General features: G+C 48.8%; 1 protein-coding gene across 2 annotated transcripts; it reads right to left on the reverse strand.

Annotated features, from left to right (window-relative positions):
• Window positions 1-1,200: 1,200 nt before the first annotated feature.
• On the reverse strand, window positions 1,201-15,554 carry LOC134947428 (rho guanine nucleotide exchange factor 3-like). Of its 2 annotated transcripts, XM_063935524.1 has the most exons (12): window positions 15,348-15,554; window positions 14,891-14,948; window positions 14,748-14,801; window positions 13,410-13,514; window positions 12,787-12,948; window positions 4,915-4,977; window positions 4,199-4,295; window positions 3,620-3,696; window positions 3,278-3,535; window positions 3,006-3,176; window positions 2,509-2,698; window positions 1,201-1,575 (listed from the first exon to the last, which is right to left on the reverse strand). In XM_063935524.1, exons 1-12 carry the CDS (start codon window positions 15,419-15,421, stop codon window positions 1,337-1,339), a joined length of 1,548 nt encoding a protein of 515 aa, XP_063791594.1. In that variant the 5' UTR covers window positions 15,422-15,554; the 3' UTR covers window positions 1,201-1,336. The 2 variants fall into 2 exon arrangements, with proteins under 2 accessions (XP_063791594.1, XP_063791595.1); XM_063935525.1 differs by lacking the exon at window positions 4,915-4,977 and having other exon boundaries at window positions 15,348-15,553.
• Window positions 15,555-20,515: the final 4,961 nt, after the last annotated feature.

Here is a 20,515-nt window from a genome sequence, read left to right on the forward strand (position 1 = left end):
CGCTGTTAGACTTTGGCGCATGCAATTAATAGCATAAACATCGTCATAGCGTCCGTCATCTCTACTGTTCTAGGCATCTGCACAAGATCTGCGTCTGTCATCCACATGTATTACTTGTTCACACTCAAAATTACAGGACTTTTTAAGACTGCACCCACTCTGTGGAATGCCCTCCCACGCACAATAAGACTCGCCTCTAGTCTCCAAACCTTTAAACGTTCCCTGAAAACTCACCTCTTCAGACAAGCCTACCAAATTCCAGACCTACCCACATAACCTTCAGTGCTTCCCTATCTAATTACATCCTCTCTGTACAGTGCACACATAACATCACATATCTTGTCGTCTTTCTTTACTCTAACACCCTCCTGACCCTTGGCCAACATTGCGGGAGTGATCATATCATACAACCCATTAAGAACCTAGCAATCTGGCAGACCATTATGTAACAGGTAGCATCTATCCTTGTGTATCTATGCCTATTTCCCTATAGATTGTAAGCTTGCTAGCAGGGCCCTCCTACCTCCTATGTCTGTCTGTTTTTGCCCAGTATTGTTTTATTACTGTTGCTCTAATTGTAAAGCGCAACGGAATATGCTGCGCTATACAGGAAACTGCTAATAAATAAATACAATTATAAGGAAGGTTTAGGGAACAGAATGTTGTCTAGGAGCTAAAATCGCCCGTCTGTTTGTCTACTATTTTGGTGATTTGTGATTGAATTTTGTGTTCGATTATAATGCTTATAACAAGTTATTGTCTTATCGTAGCTTTATGCCCCTTTCTGTGCGATCCCCGATTATAATTACACCAAAGCCAGCACCGGATCACGGGAAACTAAATCCCTGTCGCACCATATCACGCATATGTAGCCAAACTCCCTGCGTTACCCCTTAATAGAGTACTTACAGCATGGGGCCTGAGGCAGAGTTGAGGAGACGTTTCCTTACACTGAGGATGGATGGGGCTCATCCACATTAGTCTGTGCGCCACATTGGCTTGGGAGAAAAGTCATTGGCGGTAAGTAGAGACACCAGGATTACATACCCCTTTGGCTTTATTATGGCTGAATGTCCACTAATAACACCCCCACCCCCCATAACGCTATATGCTGGCAGAGGGTGAGATACACACCGTAAACATTTATTTATCACACTAAAAATAACAATAATGTAAACCTAAAAAATTGCAACAACAAAAAAAGTTTTTCAAAAATATTATTTTTACACAAAGATAGTGAGCAAGCCTTTTGGGGAAGTATGGCATGGTGCAGACATTGTTCATATTTCCAGCACTACGTGGTTGGATGCTGTGACGTGGCTGTGCCCCAGGGTCTCTAGCCATCCTCCATCTTGTCACTGTCTTCGTGGCAGCTCAAACTTAGGTCCGCGATGTCAATCAGAGTGCAGGGGGTATCCTGGGGAGTGGCAGGGCTGGCACACTGCACCTTACTTGTCGTCATGGCATGTCTGATACAGCTAACCCATTGCTGCTTGTTGAAGGAATCATTGGCTTGCAAGGTGTGGGCTTGTCCCCTGGATCGATCCCGGAAGCTCACGCGAAAAAAGTTTTTGGCTGTAGGAGAACATGGACAGAGAAAACAATCCTTAGTAGGTCTCTGCCATCAGTGAGCTGAGCAACAAATGTTTGTATGGGATCCTGACACTACTCGGAATGTCAACACGGCATCCCAACTAGGATCACAAGCCCAGCGTCGGAATTCTGAACGAACGTGTGCTGACCCATCTGACGGGTAAACCGGGGGAGGGTTAAGGTTAGGCTGGGGGAGGCTTGTTACATAAAACAAGGGTATGCAATGCAGTGTAATAGGAATGATCTGATTGGTGGATAATGGGGCTCTCCAATTGGTGTGGAACTACAGGTCCCAGCATTCTCTACCAACCCTGAAAAGCCATACATTCCCAATCTGTCACAGAACTCAGCCTACAGATATATGGTGCTGGTGAGATGGCTCTAATGAAGGCACATTGGTCTTGCTGTGAATGCTGAGTGTACCAGAGGCCTAACTGAGATGTGGGTTGGAGGTGCGGTGTGTGCCGCAAAGTATTGACGTTCGGTGATTGACAGCCTGCTGCAGTTTGGGGACGGGGGTTGGTGACTGCCTCCGTTTCCCAAAACAGAGACGTGTCGCCGCCATTGTGGGGGAAGGACTGGGCCAGGATCTCCATCAGATGACAGATTTCATGACTTCTTTATTGGATCTGCGGTGGCGGCCAATGGTGTCGCAGGTGATCCAATTCTGCATCCTAGACGCAGCACGGATCAGTATTGCAGCAGGAGGCGTGACTTCCGAGTGGTCTTCTCTAAGCGACCGATGAATGGGCGTTACTGGATGACAAGTAGGTGGCAGCAGGGCTCTCGCACGTAAGAGAAACATTCCATGGGTGCGAGTCGTGCTCCCACTATTTGGAGTTGTCTCCAATACCGGAGACGTAAAGATAGTCTTTTACTAATCACATTATGGACAGCTGTGATATTATCCCTTACCTTTCTCATTGGCCGCAGTAAAAGCCCCTCGGATGGAGCCCCCCACCCTCACTTCTCCGTCAGTAAGGTCTTCCAGCACCAGCTCCGGCAGAGGAATGGGCTGGCGGTAGACCTGGAACTGTAGCTGATCATTGTGCGTCACAGGGCGGGTGAGGACGAGGATGGTCTCAAAAAGGAAGACGTGGAGCCTCTAGTGCGAAAGAAGAGAACAAGTTCCCATTACCAGCGAGACATACAGAGACTTGCTATCCTCACTGCGTCCTATCAGTAAACACAATTATTACCCTGAAGCCACCGCAAACCTGTGATACCATCAACACAACTTCAGTTCAATACACATCAACTCAAGACAGTGGCATGTTAACCCAAACCAACAACGACCTTGGTCTCTGCTTAGCATAGTCAAGAGTCCAACACTCCAACCCCACTTAAAGCCATCTGAGATGGCTCCTGAGAATGTTTTGGACCGTGCAGAAGGTCTTCAACAAGTCACTCACTTGACCTTTGTTGTTCTTCAACTCCCCATGGCAGTGCAGGAGCCGCGAAAGAGACACAAGTTCTTCCTTCTGGCTCTCGTAAAGATAGCACAGTCTATTTCTGTAATATTCACACTCGGCCTCCCCGGCTTTGCTGTTGATCAGACTAATGATGTCCTGGATCACACACACCTAGACAAGGAGTAGGCACATACGTATCACAGATCTCAATCCACCATGCTTCACCAGCTGAGACGTCCTTAACCCACCCGTAGGAAAGAGCTCATACTCACAGCCTGGCTCAGTGGGGCATGGTCAGGGTGTTCGGGCATGGTGTGTTTCAGCAGCTCCTTCAGCAGTAACGGGTACTTCACCAGCCGGCTGCGGGGCAGGTCCAGGAAGCTCCACACGTCGAGTTTGCGGCTGAAAACAGATTCCTGGCACAGCTGCAGGAAGTTGTGTACCGCCGCGTTTCGCCTCTTGTGATCCAGCAGGGCCTTGGCGGCCACTTGGTTGCAGCAATACGTCTTGTAGGATTGGAGACATGGAAGCTGCGGAGCATTGAAAATGTAAATGGTAGGTAACATGGCGGGAGAACTTCATTGGCTCATTGTGAGACAATTGTTATAACTCACCCATTCCAACATGGTGGGCCCAACCTGCTCTATGGTGCCATCCGCACACCGCAATCGTACCAGTCGGTCAAAGAGATCTAAGATTGATTATAAAATAGGGATTTCAGTTTTAGGATTGTGTGTTTTGTCACCTAAGGCAAAGTGCAGCCCCAAGTCAATATTGGCCTTCCTGCCAATCAAAGTGATCAGTCCAGACACCCCATTGTCCCTTACTTTATTACCCGGTGGGCCCTTCATAACCCAGCCCGAAGCTGATCCATGGCCCGCAGATCTATTTGCAGGTGGGGTAGTTCTGAGGACCGTGCACTGTAATATGCACCGGGCACACCTCAGAACATGTGGCGTCATGACATCACAGTAAGGGGACAGGCTGGCCAAGACTTCTGCCCCTTCCCAACCCCGGCCTGCCATTCTAAGTATGGCAGGTCTGCACTTTTTGTGGTTCATAAATGACCACAGCATCTAGACTCCGCAGAATTTGGTGAATGGCATGTTACACCATTCGCACTTTGCAGAACACAACTCTCTAATGTGAAGGACTTATCACGAACGTACAAAGAACTTGTTTACAAGCCTGACCTCTGTGCAGCGGGGGCAGCGTGTCCAGGATGCTGAAGATCTGGTTGAGCTCTTCCTGAGTCATGATGGCCAACTTCAGCATGGGCTCGTAGTAATTCTGAAAACACAGAAGAAACAATGGCTGAAGGGGGAGAGTAGATGGGAGAGGCAGAGTGGTGGCAGAGGATCACTAGAGAGGAAGGGTCAGCATGCCTTCAGCTAAAGTACTACTTAAGATGGGGGTCAAGGCTGAGGTTGAGCAGACAAGTAGGGGAGCTGGAGAGTAGTGCAGAGTAATCCATGGAGACTCAGCATTGATGCCTTTATTTAATCCAACTGGGTTTTTATTTTAGGATCTTCCTTTATGAGCCTGATGAAGACCACACAATAGTCCTGAGATGCTGGACAACCGAAGGTCACTCTATAAAGTTGAATCTCTGTGAAGTATTTTGGCTTTTGTGGTCCTACTGGAGGATTTTTCCAGGGACGGAAGTGATACTGAACTCAGAAAACTATTTTGTTAATGAGATGGGGAGTGGTGGCTTCTGTGGAACGCGTGGAAGATGCCACCACACCTGTGAGTGTAAAGGCAAGACAAGATGCTGATCTGGGCAGCCCTGGGCCATTATGGATAATCAGCAGTTCTGGCCAAAACTCTCCAGATGTTGTGGAACTACTAATCCCCGCATGCCCCAACAATTTAAGACTGGTAGTTCTCCTTGCTGCTCTTACATTACCTTCTTCACCAGGTTCAGATCTTCCATTAACATGTGCTCTCCCTGCATCAGCTCGAATATCACCTACGTACACACAATGTATGAATGGAATGACAGAAACTCAGCTCATGTTGGCGATGGAGCATTACTATGGCAAAACACACTATGGAGGCATGACATGTAACATCGGGGCTCACCCAGGAGGTAAAGGGACCTGTAACATATAGATGGTACAGCAGAACTTGTTCTAGCCAACTGTCAGGGGAAAAATACATTACATTATTGGGATTCTTAGAACAGGCAGAAAACGGTAAATACTGAATCGGGTACTAGCAGGCATATTCAATTATGTGCGGATTATAGAGAATCCCTGAGGTGCGGGGGTTATTCCCTATTCAATTAAAGGAGAGAAAATGAGCTGCGGTGGATTCAATGTATGCGACTCCCCCAGTCAGTGTATGTGATCCCCCCATCAGTGTGTGTGTGTATGTGACCCCCACCCCTCCAGTCAGTGTTTGTTTGTGAGACCCCTTCCCCCAGTCAGTGGGCGGAATTCAAATGTTGCTGCCCCTTCCCGGCCCCTATCGCGCCCACCGGCAGCGTTGCTGCCAACGGGCGCAACATCAGAATTTCAGCTCGCTACCCCCCCCCCCCCCCCCCCCCGTCAGTGTGTGTGTGTGCGCAATCCAAAATTGGACGGGAGGTCTGTGTACTTTCTCTGACGTCCTAAGTGGATGCTGGGACTCCGTAAGGACCATGGGGAATAGCGGCTCCGCAGGAGACTGGGCACAACTAAAAGAAAGCTTTAGGACTACCTGGTGTGCACTGGCTCCTCCCACTATGACCCTCCTCCAGACCTCAGTTAGAATCTTGTGCCCGGCTGAGCTGGATGCACACTAGAAAGAAAGTATATTTAGGTTTTTTATTTTACAGTGAGATCTGCTGGCAACAGACTCACTGCAACGAGGGACTAAGGGGAGAAGAAGCGAACCTACCTAACTGGTGGTAGTTTGGGCTTCTTAGGCTACTGGACACCATTAGCTCCAGAGGGATCGACCACAGGACCCGACCTCGATGTTCGGTCCCGGAGCCGCGCCGCCGGCCCCCTTACAGAGCCAGAAGCAAGAAGTGTTCCGGAAAATCGGCGGCTGAAGACTTCTGTCTTCAACAAGGTAGCGCACAGCACTGCAGCTGTGCGCCATTGCTCCTCATGTACACCTCACACTCCGGTCACTGATGGGTGCAGGGCGCTGGGGGGGGGCGCCCTGAGGGCAATATAATATACCTTGGCTGGCAAATCATCACAATATATAGTCCCAGGGCTATATATGTGATAAATTACCCCTGCCAGAATCCATGAAAAAAGCGGGAGAAAAGTCAGCCGAAAAAGGGGCGGGGCTATCTCCCTCAGCACACTGGCGCCAATTTTTCTTCACAGTGCAGCTGGAAGACAGCTCCCCAGGCTCTCCCCTGTAGTTTCAGGCTCAAATGGTTAAAAAGAGATGGGGGGCACTAAATTTAGGCGCAATATGTGTATACAAGCAGCTATTGGGGGAAAAATCACTCCGTTATAGTGTTAATCCCTGCATTATATAGCGCTCTGGTGTGTGCTGGCATACTCTCTCTCTGTCTCCCCAAAGGACTTTGTGGGGTCCTGTCCTCAGTCAGAGCATTCCCTGTGTGTGTGCGGTGTGTCGGTACGGCTGTGTCGACATGTTGGATGAGGAAGGTTACGTGGAGGCGGAGCAGAGGCCGATAAATGGGATGTCGCCCCCTGTGGGGCCGACACCAGAGTGGATGGATAGGTGGAAGGTATTAACCGACAATGTCAACTCCTTACATAAAAGGCTGGATGACGAAACAGCTGTGGGACAGCCGGCTTCTCAGCCCGCGCCTGCCCAGGCGTCTCAAAGGCCATCAGGGGCTCAAAAAACGCCCGTTACCTCAGATGTTAGACACAGATGTCGACACGGAGTCTGACTCCAGTGTCGACGAGGTTGAGACATATACACAATCCACTAGGAACATCCGTTGCATGATCTCGGCAATGAAAAATGTGTTACACATTTCTGACATGAACCCGAGTACCACATAAAAGGGGTTTTATGTTTGGGGAGAAAAAGCAGCCAGTGTTTTGTTCCCCCATCAGATGAGTGAATGAAGTGTGTAAAGAGCGTGGGTTCCCCCGATAAGATAATGGTAATTTCTAAAAAGTTACTGCTGGCGTACCCTTTCCCGCCAGAGGATAGGTCACGTTGGGAGATATCCCCTAGGGTGAATAAGGCGCTCACACGTTTGTCAAAAAAGGTGGCACTGCCGTCTTGGGATACGGACACTTTGAAGGAGCCTGCTGATAAAAAGCAGGAGGCTATCCTGAAGTCTGTATATACACACTCAGGTACTATACTGAGACCTGCAATTGCCTCAGCATAACTAGTGCTGCTGCAGCGTGGTCTGATACCCTGACAGATAATATTAATACCCTAGACAGGGATAATATTTTGCTAACATAGAGCATATTAAAGACGTCGTCTTATATATGAGGGATGCACAGAGGGATATTTGCCGGCTGGCATCCAGAATTAATGCAATATCCATTCTGCCAGGAGGGTATTAGAGACCCGGCAGTGGACAGGTGATGCTGCCTTTAAAAGGCACATGGAGATTCTGCCTTATAAGGGTGAGGAATTGTTTGGGGATGGTCTCTGGGACCTCGTATCCACAGCAACAGCTGGGAATAAATTTTTTTTTACCTCAGGTTTCCTCACAGCCTAAGAAAGCACCGTATTTTCAGGTACAGTCCTTTCGGCTTCAGAAAAGCAAGCGGGTCAAAGGCGCTTCCTTTCTGCACAGAGACAAGGGAAGAAGGAAAAAGCTGCACCAGACAGCCAGTTCCCAGGATCAAAAATCTTCCCCCGCTTCCTCTGAGTCCACCGCATGACGCTGGGGCTCCACAGGTGGAGACCGGTGCGGTGGGGGCGCGTCTCGGGAACTTCAGGGACCAGTGGGCTTGCCCACAGGTGGATCCCTAGGTTCTGCAAGTAGTATCACAGGGATACAAGCTGGAGTTCGAGGCGACTCCCCCTCGCCGTTACCTCACATCAGCCTTGCCTGCTGCCCTCGGAGAAAGGGAGGTAGTACTGGCGGCAATTCACAAGCTGTACTTCCAGCAGGTGAAATCAAGGTACCCCTCCTTCAACAGGGCCGGGGTTACTATTCCAAAATGTTTGTGGTACCGAAACCAGACGGTTCGGTGAGACCTATTCTAAAATTGAAATCCTTGAACACTTATATACGAAGGTTCAAGTTCAAAATGGAATCGCTCAGGGCGATTATTGCAAGCCTGGAGAATTTCATGGTATCACTGGACATCAAGGATGCTTACCTGCATGTCCCTATTTACCCTCCTCACCAGGAGTACCTCAAAATTGTGGTACAGGATTGTCATTACCAATTCCAGACGTTGCCGTTGGTCTGTCCCCGGCCCTGAGGGTATTTACCAAGGTAATGGCCGAAATAATTATCCCGTACTTGGACGATCTCCTTATAAAGGCGAGGTCCAGGGCGCAGTTGTTCGTCGGAGTAGCACTATCTCGGGAAGTGCTACAACAGCACGGCTGGATTCTGAATATACAAAGTCGCAGCTGGTTCCTACGACGCGTCTACTGTTCCTGGGTATGGTTCTGGACACAGAACAGGATAAAAAGGGTTTCTCCCGGAGGAGAAGTACAAGGAGTTGTCGTCTCTAGACAGAGACCTCCTAATACAAATACAGGTGTCGGTGCATCAATGCACGCGAGTCCTGGGAAAGATGGTAGCTTCTTACGAAGAAATTCCATTCGCCAGGTCCCATGCAAGGATCTTCCAGTGGGATCTGTTGGACAAATGGTCCGGGTCGCATCTTCAGATGCATCGGCGGATAACCCTGTCTCCAAGGGCCAGGGTGTCGCTGTTGTGGTGGCTGCAGAGTGCTCATCTTCTAGAGGGCCGCAGATTCGGCATACAGGACTGGGTCCTGGTGACCACGGATGCCAGCCTTCGAGGCTGGGGGGCAGTCACACAGGGAAGAAACTTCCAAGGACTATGGACAAGTCAGGAGACTTCCCTACACAAAAATATTCTGGAACTAAGGGCCATTTACAATGCCCTAAGTCAGGTTAGACCCCTGCTTCAACACCGGCCGGTGCTGATCCAGTCAGACAACATCACGGCGGTCGCTCATGTAAACCGACAGGGCGGCACAAGAAGCAGGATGGCGATGGCAGAAGCCACAAGGATTCTCCGATGGGCGGAAAATCAGGTGTTAGCACTGTCAGCAGTGTTCATTCCCGGAGTGGACAACTGGGAAGCAGACTTTCTCAGCAGACACGACCTCCACCCGGGAGAGTGGGGACTTCATCCAGAAGTCTTCCAAATGATGGTACACCGTTGGGAAAGGCCACAGGAGGACATGATGGCGTCCCGCCTCAACAAAAAGCTAAAAAGATATTGCGCCAGGTCAGGGGACCCTCAGGCGATAGCTGTGGACGCTCTGGTAACACCGTGGGTGTACCAGTCGGTGTATGTGTTCCCTTCTCTGCCTCTCATACCCAGGGTAATGAGAATAATAAGGAGAGGAGTAAGAACTATACTCATTGTTCCGGATTGGCCAAGAAGAGCTTGGTACCCAGAACTCCAAGAAATGATCTCAGAGGACCCATGGCCTCTGCCGCTCAGACAGGACCTGCTGCAGCAGGGGGCCTGTCTGTTCCAAGACGTACCGCGGCTGCGTTTGACGGCATGGCGGTTGAACGCCGGATCCTGAAGGAAAAGGGCATTCCGGAGGAAGTTATCCCTACGCTAATTAAAGCTAGGAAAGAAGTGAACGCAAACCATTATCACCGCATATGGCGGAAATATGTTGCGTGCTGTGAGGCCAGGAAGGCCCCAACGGAGGAATTTCGCATTGGGTTGAGCCACTTAAATCCGTGGAGCTAAAATACCTCACGTGGAAAGTGGTCATGCTGTTGGCCTTGGCGTCGGCCAGGCGTGTATCAGAATTAGCGGCTTTATCATACAAAAGCCCTTATCTAATTTTTTTATATGGATAGGGCGGAATTGAGGACTCGTTCCCAATTCCTTCCTAAGGTGGTATCAGTTTTTCATGTGAACCAACCTATTGTGGTGCCTGCGGCTACTTGGGACTTGGAGGATTCCAAGTTACTGGACGTAGTCAGGGCCCTGAAAAATATGTTTCCAGGACGGCTGGAGTCAGGAAAACTGACTCGCTATTTATCCTGTATGCACCCAACAAGCTGGGTGCTCCTGCTTCTAAGCAGACTATTGCTCGCTGGATCTGTAGCACGATTCAACTTGCACATTCTGCGGCTGGACTGCCGCATCCTAGATCTGTAAAAGCCCATTCCACGAGGAAAGTGGGCTCTTCTTGGGCGGCTGCCCGAGGGGTCTCGGCTTTACAAATTTGCCGAGCTGTTACTTGGTCGGGTTCAAACACTTTTGCAAGAGTCTACAAGTTTGATACCCTGGCTGAGGAGGACCTTGTGTTTGCTCATTCGGTGCTGCAGAGTCATCCGCACTCTCCCGCCCGTTTGGGAGCTTTGGTATAATCCTCATGGTCCTTACGGAGTCCCAGCATCCACTTAGGACGTCAGAGAAAATAAGATTTTACTCACCGGTAAATCTCTTTCTCGTAGTCCGTAGTGGATGCTGGGCGCCCATCCCAAGTGTGGATTGTCTGCAATACTTGTATATAGTTATTGCCTAACTAAAGGGTTATTGTTGAGCCATCTGTTGAGAGGCTCAGTTATATTTCATACTGTTAACTGGGTATAATATCACGAGTTATACGGTGTGATTGGTGTGGCTGGTATGAGTCTTACCCGGGATTCAAAATCCTTCCTTATTGTGTCAGCTCTTCCGGGCACAGTATCCTAACTGAGGTCTGGAGGAGGGGCATAGAGGGAGGAGCCAGTGCACACCAGGTAGTCCTAAAGCTTTCTTTAGTTGTGCCCAGTCTCCTGCGGAGCCGCTATTCCCCATGGTCCTTACGGAGTCCCAGCATCCACTACGGACTACGAGAAATAGATTTACCGGTGAGTAAAATCTTATTTTTTGCGGGCAAAACCTTGCGGCCAATTGAATCTGCCTGTCAGAGTCTATTGCCTAATGTGGATTGGTCACCTACAGAGGGTACAGCCATTTTGTGTGTGGAATAATTATTCATGAGGATGGTGGGCTCTCTCGCTGACTTCCTCCATATTATATTAATTATCTCCTGCTACAGTTCTGCGCTCTCGCTGTCCTACACGGTCCTTCATAGGACTCTCATCTCTCCTGTGTTGCCCAACCCATGCTGCCTCTTCGCCGCCTTCACCTCCCTCCTTCCCCGCCCATCTCTCTCTGCACCTGACTTTATCTCCCGCTCTATCTCCAAAATAATTTCTATCCCCTGCTACATCTCCTTCCATCATACTCCTGATGAGTCTGACACTCAGATTTACCCCTCTTCCCCTGGCCTCTGCCTGTCCCTCCTCTCCCATATTACCAATTGTCTATCAGCCATCTCTTCCTGGATGACCCAGCCCTTCCTTAAACTCAACATCACTGTCTTTCTTCCATCCAAGGATCCCTCCTCTCCTACTCCCTCTCCATTGCCAATATCTTCTTGACTGCCTCCCAAGTCTGTCTGGGTCTCATCTTTCTACTCTCCCCCCCCCCCCCCACCCACCCACCCACCCTCCACATTCAGTCCTTCTCCTCGTCCTGCTTCTCCACCACCGCAATCATTCCAGGATCAGGCTTTTTATCACCAAAGAAGCCACTAAGGTTATCATTCAAGCCCTTATCATCTCTCACCTAGATTACTGTAACCCACTCCTCATCGATCTACCCAACTCCCACCTCGCATCTCTTCAATACATCCTCCACACCACAACCCACCTCATTATTCCCTTTTACCACTCCTCCCCCATGGCAGTTGCCACCTCAGATCCTAACGATGCTCTTGGCTCTCAGCTTTTTCCTGGTCCTGGTGGCTTTACCCCTCGTCGTGACTTCATGGCATCACTTTCAGGGAGTGGGGCCTGCCCAAGGCAGAACATCGACCCAGCTACAGCCCTGAGTCCTCATGAATATAAGTCAGGCCTCATGAATATAAATAAGGTCTCATGAATATAAGTCAGGCCTTATGGATATAAATAAGGTCTCATGAATATAAGTCAGGCCTCATGAATATAAGTCAGGCCTCATGAATATAAGTCAGGCCCCATGAATATAAATCAGGCCTCAAGAATATAAGTCAGGCCTCAAGAATATAAGTCAGGCCTCAGGAATATAAATAAGGCCTCAGGAATATAAGTCAGGCCTCAGGAATATAAGTCAGGCCTCAGGAATATAAGTCAGGTCTCATGAATATAAGTCAGGCCCCATGAATATAAGTCAGGCCCCATGAATATAAGTCAGGCCTCATGAATATAAGTCAGGTCTCATGAATATAAGTCAGGTCTCATGAATATAAGTCAGGTCTCATGTATATAAGTCAGGCCCCATGAATATAAGTCAGGCCTCAGGAATATAAGTCAGGACTCATGAATATAAGTCAGGACTCATGAATATAAGTCAGGACTCATGAATATAAGTCAGGTCTCATGAATATAAGTCAGGCCCCATGAATATAAGTCAGGCCCCAGGAATATAAGGCAGGCCTCAGGAATATAAGGCAGGCCTCATGAATATAAATAAGGCCTCGTGAATATAAATAAGGCCCCATGAATATAATAAGGCCTCATGAACATTATTAATAAACTAATAATCTGAATACTGGGAGTGTCCAGAGCAGAGCTGCCTAGGTAGCGTGTAGGCGACAGGTCCACTTTGGATATTATATCTCCTCACCTCCTGCCGCTTGATCTCCCGCGCAGACAGCTCCTCCCCGGCATTATCGAACGTTTCGCTCCACAATTTGCTGCCCCTCTTCTTTGCTGACACTTGATCTCTGCTTCGCGTCCGTGGAGAGAAGCTGAACAGGCGGTTCTCACTCCGGCAGCCTATGGAGCGCTGTAGGAATTGGGCGACATTAGCGTGTAAGTACATCTATAGAAGCCCAAAGTAGTGTTCCCACCCCTGAGATGTAACTAAGGTTACAGGACACCCAATACCCGTTCTGGTAAAATATGACCCAACCACTAATCTGCTGCAGGAGGATATATCCCATGCTCTGCACTTGAACTTTAGGAATGGTAGGGACCCACCTGATGAGGTCACCTGTCCGTGGTAAATGGGCCCATATATTTTGGCCAACAATTATACTAAGAACCTCAATTTTACTCCATGTTAAATTGCAGAGTTTATTATAATTGTTCTTCTTGCCCGTTTTCTTAGCATTTAGAGTGTGCACCTGCATTTTCTGATTTTTCTGTGTAAAACTGTGGCAGGGCATGCTTGGATGTGAAGTTCCGCAGCAGCTTGAGGGCCACACCCCTGTCATACACTAATAGGTCTCCACCCATCGCTGTTACCTGGATGGACAGGCTGAGTTTCTTCAGGGGGGTGACTTTCGTTTGAGGGGTGCTGCTTGCTGACAAAGTCTTGGTGACAGGCTTAACCCTCTTTTGGCTGGGCTCCTGCAGGTGACACACAGAGAACAGGATGAGATGGCAGGTTATTTGAACATATACACTTTCATATCTCTACTATAGATGGAACAAAGAACGATAAGTAGACAGCATTTTAGGACACCACAGTATCTTTGTTCTGTTCCTGCATGCACTTTCCTGCTGACACCCCAGGGCAGCCATGCACTGGTTTCTGTATACCAGGATCAAACAGTGACCGAAGACTTAGCATGCTAGATGTCCAGGAACCAATAACATAATAACGGCACCCATACATAGGGGTCTATTCATGAAGCAGTGATAAGTGTGGAGAAGTGAGTCAGATGAGAAGTTGCCCATGGAAACCAATCAGCTGCTACGTATAATTTTATAGAATGCATTTTATAAATATTACCTCAACACTGATTGGTTGCCATGGGCAACTTCTCCACTAGCTCACGTCTCCACTCTTTTCACTGCTTCATGAATAGACCCCTTAGTGTACACAGATTCTGACAGAGGTGTGTAGAGGGCTGTAGGGAAGACACAGGTTTTATCAAATTACCTTCAGCCTTGCTGCAGATATACCGTGACTGAATGTAAAGGGGGTTTCCCTCCATTGCACAACTCTCTTCTGCAAGTTCCCTGCAAACTTTTCTTGTTTAGTAAAAACTGCATCAGGCCAAGTGGGAAATCCTCCTGTACATGGGATGGGATTGTACCCAGGCCCCCGATACACAGGAGACACGGAACCTGAAATGTACGCAAGCCCGATGGTTTATGCACAACTCCGATGGTCACAGCAAGAGGCGCCGATTTACACAAGATCTCCCCTGCGGCATTAGCGTCCGGGACATCCTGCATAGCGTACAACTGAATCAGGCCCACAATACGAGGTCTCTCTGAGGGAACTTTTCCACCTTTTCTAGATATTCGCCAAAATTCAGCAAAACTTTGCTCAGTAATATTCATCCGTCACCTGTCATCGCTTTATGTCACGCAGACGAGACGCGGCCAACGCAATGTCTACAGCGCGGATGGTCATGTTACTGTAATAGTGCGCACATTATGCCGAAATGCCAAAACCAAATCCAAACGTCCTCACTTCAATCAGATTTCGTCTATCATTTAGCCCAATCCTGGTGACGCAGTGACACATTGCAATGAAGTGACGACGCGTACATTGTGAGGATCCAGCAATGACAGGACTGTAGGAGAGTGTATATCAGGGAGCATGGCACACCTGTCAGTGAGTGTACTCACCTTTTCCTCCGTTACCTGGGCAGGTGCGCGCTCACCTTGCTTCCTTCGCTTTAGCTGAAAGACAGCAAGGGGAGGGGTTAGTAATGCAGACTGTACCTAACTTTCCCCCCACTCCCACAGACACATTGTATAAGTCTACATACCCCAGAGCTCTCGGACAGAGATCCAGTCGTATGGGAGCGCTCTCTCTGCACTGGGACCCTGTATGACAGAGGGATCAAGTCTGAGATCGTCATGATGTTACTATAGTCGTCTAGGTCAGTTGTACGCAACCTGCGGCACTCCAACTTCTGTTGGACTACACATTCCAGCATGCCCTGCCAGCGTGCCTAACCCGTTCTTTGCTTTTTACCTCCTATTGGATATTTACCCTGTACTTGTATTTTATTGTCTTCAACGTTAAGTCACTGTTTTCCTGTTTTATGTACCCTGTAACCAGGCGCTGCGGATCCCTTATGGCACCAAATAAATAAAGGATTATAATATTGCTATGGCTCGTTTGCCAAAAAAATAATCCGACTTCTGTAGGTTTTCATGACTTTCCTACTACTACACTCTTTCTAGCTATGGGGTGCTCAGGTACCTACAAATCGGTCATACCAAGCGTCGCCGTCCTCCAGGTTTGGGTCCTGGGCTTTCTCACTCAGGTCCATGATCTTGGCTCCAGTTCCCATCAAGGCTCGGTCAGTGGACGCCTCTGGCCGTCATGGTGTTCCATTTCAGCGTTGGTCCGCAGTCATCTCCGAGACTGTGTTTCTGAATGTCCTCAGTAAACGTTTCTGAGGCTGCTTCAATTACATTTCCGGCTGTGGCCGCTGATTCCTGTCATAGGTGTCTGTCAGTGTGGTCGAGCAGAAGTCATCACTTCCTATCGCGGAGGCTTAGCTGAGGGTGAGGGTGCATGCAGGCTCCTCACACACTTCCTGACTGAAAGCCATTGCATTGTGTCTAGAATTTACCTCACACATTTTATTACAATACAATGTAGTGTCTCGCACAGTCTTTACTTATTATTAGGGACTTGCACTTAATGTAAAGCTACGCAAAGCTGTTCTGTAGGTTAAACTATAATAAGCCGATTACCTAGCGAGGAACAAATCACGTAATTGAGGTACTTACTGTACCTGATTGATATTCTTCTCACTGTTTTTGTGTTAATATGGCATATTTTATATACAGGGTGTCTATAATTAAAGTTCACCTATTCCAAGCAGTCTACAGCAAAAACTACTTATCGGAATGTCGCCAAATATTCTGTACGTCTTAAGAAAGCAGTGAAAAGGAAATTCACGGCAAAAAAAAAAAAAAGTTACAATAAAATGATTACCAACACCGCAAAGCTTCTGGTGCTGAACTCGCGTTTTGGTAAAACAATTTCACCGGTAACGCACATTCTCAGAAATTTAAGTTCATTTTGAATTTAAGACAAGATGTTGGTGAGGATGTTGTTCACTGTAAATAGTGATAAAGGGATAAGTTGCTAAGAAAAATGTGCATATCTGATACATTACAAGCAGAAAGACGCCCCCTGGTGGCATTGTTTTTTTGCTGTGAATTTCCTTCCCATGGCTTTGTTAACCACTTTCCTGATTTTTTTCCCCCTCAGAAATTGTCATTTTTTTCTCTGACGTCCTAGTGGATGCTGGGGACTCCGTAAGGACCACGGGGAATAGCGGCTCCGCAGGAGACTGGGCACAGCTAAGAAAGATTTAGGACTACCTGGTGTGCACTGGCTCCGCCCACTATGACCCTCCTCCAGACCTCTGTTAGAATCCTGTGCCCGGCTGAGCTGGATGCACACTAGGGGCTCTCCTGAGCTCCTAGAGAGAAAGTATATTTTAGGTTTTTTATTTTACAGTGAGATCTGCTGGCAACAGACTCACTGCAGCGAGGGACTAAGGGGAGAAGAAGCGAACCTACCTAACTGGTGGTAGCTTGCCATTAGCTCCAGAGGGATCGACCGCATGGAACCGGCCATTGATGTTCGGTCCCAGAGCCGCGCCGCCGGCCCCCTTACAGAGCCAGAAGCAAAAGGAGTCCGGAAAATCGGCGGCAGAAGACATCAGTCTTCACCAAGGTAGCGCACAGCACTGCAGCTGTGCGCCATTGCTCCTCATACACACTTCACACTCCGGTCACTGAGGGTGCAGGGCGCTGGGGGGGGGGCGCCCTGAGCAGCAATAAAAACACCTTGGCTGGCAAATATATCACAATATATAGCCCCAGAGGCTATATATGTGATAAATACCCCTGCCAGAATCCATAAAAAAGCGGGAGAAAAGTCCGCGAAAAAGGGGCGGAGCTATCTCCCTCAGCACACTGGCGCCATTTTCTCTTCACAGTGCAGCTGGAAGACAGCTCCCCAGGCTCTCCCCTGTAGTTTTCAGGCTCAAAGGGTTAAAAAGAGAGGGGGGGGCACTAAATTTAGGCGCAATATTGTTTATACAAGCAGCTATTGGGGGGAAAATCACTCAGTTATAGTGTTAATCCCTGCATTATATAGCGCTCTGGTGTGTGCTGGCATACTCTCTCTCTGTCTCCCCAAAGGACTTTGTGGGGTCCTGTCCTCAGTCAGAGCATTCCCTGTGTGTGTGCTGTGTATTGGTACGGCTGTGTCGACATGTTTGATGAGGAGACTTATGTGAGGAAGGTTACGTGGAGGTGGAGCAGAGGCCGATAAATGGGATGTCGTCCCCTGTGGGGCCGACACCAGAGTGGATGGATAGGTGGAAGGTATTAACCGACAATGTCAACTCCTTACAAGGCTGGATGACGTAAAACAGCTGTGGGACAGCCGGCTTCTCAGCCCGCGCCTGCCCAGGCGTCTCAAAGGCCATCAGGGGCTCAAAAAAGCGCCCGTTACCTCAGATGGCAGACACAGATGTCGACACGGAGTCTGACTCCAGTGTCGACGAGGTTGAGATACATATACACAATCCACTAGGAACATCCGTTACATGATCTCGGCAATGAAAAATGTGTTACGCATTTCTGACATGAACCCAAGTACCACATAAAAGGGGTTTTATTTTTGGGGAGAAAAAGCAGCCAGTGTTTTGTTCCCCCATCAGGTGAATGAATGAAGTGTGTAAAGTAGCGTGGGTTCCCCCAATAAGAAACTGGTAATTTCTAAAAAGTTACTGATGGCGTACCCTTTCCCGCCAGAGGATAGGTCACGTTGGGAGATATCCCTTAGGGTGGATAAGGCGCTCACACGTTTGTCAAAAAAGGTGGCACTGCCGTCTTAGGATACGGCCACCTTGAAGGAGCCTGCTGATAAAAAACAGGAGGCTATCCTGAAGTCTGTATATACACACTCAGGTTATATACTGAGACCTGCAATTGCCTCAGCATAAATAGTGCTGCTGCAGTGTGGTCTAATACCCTGTCAGATAATATTAATACTCTAAGACAGGGATAATAGTTTGCTAACATAGAGCATATTAAAGACGTCGTCTTATATATAAAGGATGCACAGAGGGATATTTGCCGGCTGGCATCCAGAATAAATGCAATGTCCATTCTGCCAGGAGGGTATTAGAAACCCGGCAGTGGACAGGTGATGCTGCCTATAAAAGGCACATGGAGATTCTGCCTTATAAGGGTGAGGAATTGTTTGGGGATGGTCTCTGGGACCTCGTATCCACAGCAACAGCTGGGAAGAAGAAAAATTTTTTACCTCAGGTTTCCTCACAGCCTAAGAAAGCACCGTATTTTCAGGTACAGTCCTTTCGGCTTCAGAAAAGCAAGCGGGTCAAAGGCGCTTCCTTTCTGCACAGAGACAAGGGAAGAAGGAAAAAGCTGCACCAGCAGCCAGTTCCCAGAAACAAAAATCTTCCCCCGCTTCCTCTGAGTCCACCGCTTGACGTTGGGGCTCCACAGGTGGAGACAGGTGCGGTAGGGGCGCGTCTCGGGAACTTCAGGGACCAGTGGGTTTGCCCTCAGGTGGATCCCTAGGTTCTGCAAGTAGTATCACAGGGATACAGGCTGGAGTTCGAGGCGACTCCCCCTCGCCGTTACCTCACCTCAGCCTTGCCTGCTGCCCTCTGAGAAAGGTAGTACTGTCGGCAATTCACAAGCTGCACTTCCAGCAGGTGAAATCAAGGTACCCCTCCTTCAACAAGGCCGGGGTTACTATTCCAAAATGTTGTGGTACCGAAACCAGACGGTTCGGTGAGACCCATTCTAAAATTGAAAGCCTTGAACACTTATATCCGAAGGTTCAAGTTCGAAATGGAATCGCTCAGGGCGATTATTGCAAGCCTGGAGAATTTCATGTTATCACTGGACATCAAGGATGCTTACCTGCATGTCCCTATTTACCCTCTTCACCAGGAGTACCTCAAAATTGTGGTACAGAATTGTCATTACCAATTCCAGACGTTGCCGTTGGTCTGTCCCCGGCACCGAGGTATTTACCAAGGTAATGGCCGAAATAATTATCCCGTACTTGGACGATCTCCTTATAAAGGCGAGGTCCAGGGAGCAGTTGTTCGGCGGAGTAGCACTATCTCGAGAAGTGCTACAACAGCACGGCTGGATTCTGAATATCCAAAGTCGCAGCTGGTTCCTACGACGCGTCTACTGTTCCTGAGTATGGTTCTGGACACAGAACAGGATAAAAAGGGTTTCTCCCGGAGGAGAAGTCCAAGGAGTTGTCGTCTCTAGACAGAGACCTCCTAATACGTATACAGGTGTCGGTGCATCAATGCACGCGAGCCCTGGGAAGGATGGTAGCTTCTTATGAAGAAATTCCATTCGCCAGGTCCCATACAAGGATTTTCCAGTGGGATCTGTTGGACATGTGGTCCGCGTCGCATCTTCAGATGCATCGGCGGATAACCCTGTCTCCAAGGGCCAGGGTGTCGCTGTTGTGGTGGCTGCAGAGTGCTCATCTTCTAGGGGGCCGCAGATTCGGCATACAGGACTGGGTCCTGGTGACCACGGATGCCAGCCTTCGAGGCTGGGGGGCAGTCACACAGGGAAGAAACTTCCAAGGCTATGGAAAAGTCAGAAGACTTCCCTACACATTAATATTCTGGAACTAAGGGCCATTTACAATGCCCTAAGTCAGGCTAGACCCCTGCTTCAACACCGGCCGATGCTGATCCAGTCAGACAACATCACGGCGGTCGCTCATGTAAACGACAGGGCGGCACAAGAAGCAGGATGGCGATGGCAGAAGCCACAAGGATTCTCCGATGGGCGGAAAATCATGTGTTAGCACTGTCAGCAGTGTTCATTCCCGGAGTGGACAACTGAGAAGCAGACTTTCTCAGAAGACACGACCTCCACCCGGGAGAGTGGGGACTTCATCCAGAAGTCTTCCAAATGATTGTACACCGTTGGGAAAGGCCACAGGTGGACATGATGGCGTCCCGCCTCAACTAAAAGTTACAAAGATATTGCGCCAGGTCAAGGACCCTCAGGCGATAGCTGTGGACGCTCTGGTAACACCGTGGGTGTACCAGTCGGTGTATGTGTTCCCTTCTCTGCCTCTCTTACCCAGGGTAATGAGAATAATAAGAAGGAGAGGAGTAAGAACTATACTCATTGTTCCGGGTGGGCCAAGAAGAGCTTGGTAACCAGAACTCCAAGAAATGATCTCAGAGGACCCATGGCCTCTGCCGCTCAGACAGGACCTGCTGCAGCAGGGGGCCTGTCTGTTCCAAGACGTACCGCGGCTGCGTTGGATGGCATGGCAGTTGAACGCCGGATCCTGAAGGAAAAGGGAATTCCGGAGGAAGTATCCCTATGCTATTTAAAGC

Source organism: Pseudophryne corroboree, chromosome 8 (genome assembly GCF_028390025.1).
Source record: "Pseudophryne corroboree isolate aPseCor3 chromosome 8, aPseCor3.hap2, whole genome shotgun sequence".
In the NCBI taxonomy this organism is placed as follows: Eukaryota; Metazoa; Chordata; class Amphibia; order Anura; family Myobatrachidae; genus Pseudophryne; species Pseudophryne corroboree.

Coding starts and splice junctions, on each gene's coding strand:
- LOC134947428 (XM_063935524.1), bottom strand. CDS start 15,421: ATGGGAACTGGAGCCAAGATCATGGACCTGAGTGAGAAAGCCCAGGAC. Junction 3,177..3,277: donor ATGCCCCACTGAGCCAGGCT/GTGAGTATGAGC, acceptor CTCCTTGTCTAG/GTGTGTGTGATCCAGGACAT. Junction 2,699..3,005: donor TGAAGAACAACAAAGGTCAA/GTGAGTGACTTG, acceptor CTTTCGCACTAG/AGGCTCCACGTCTTCCTTTT.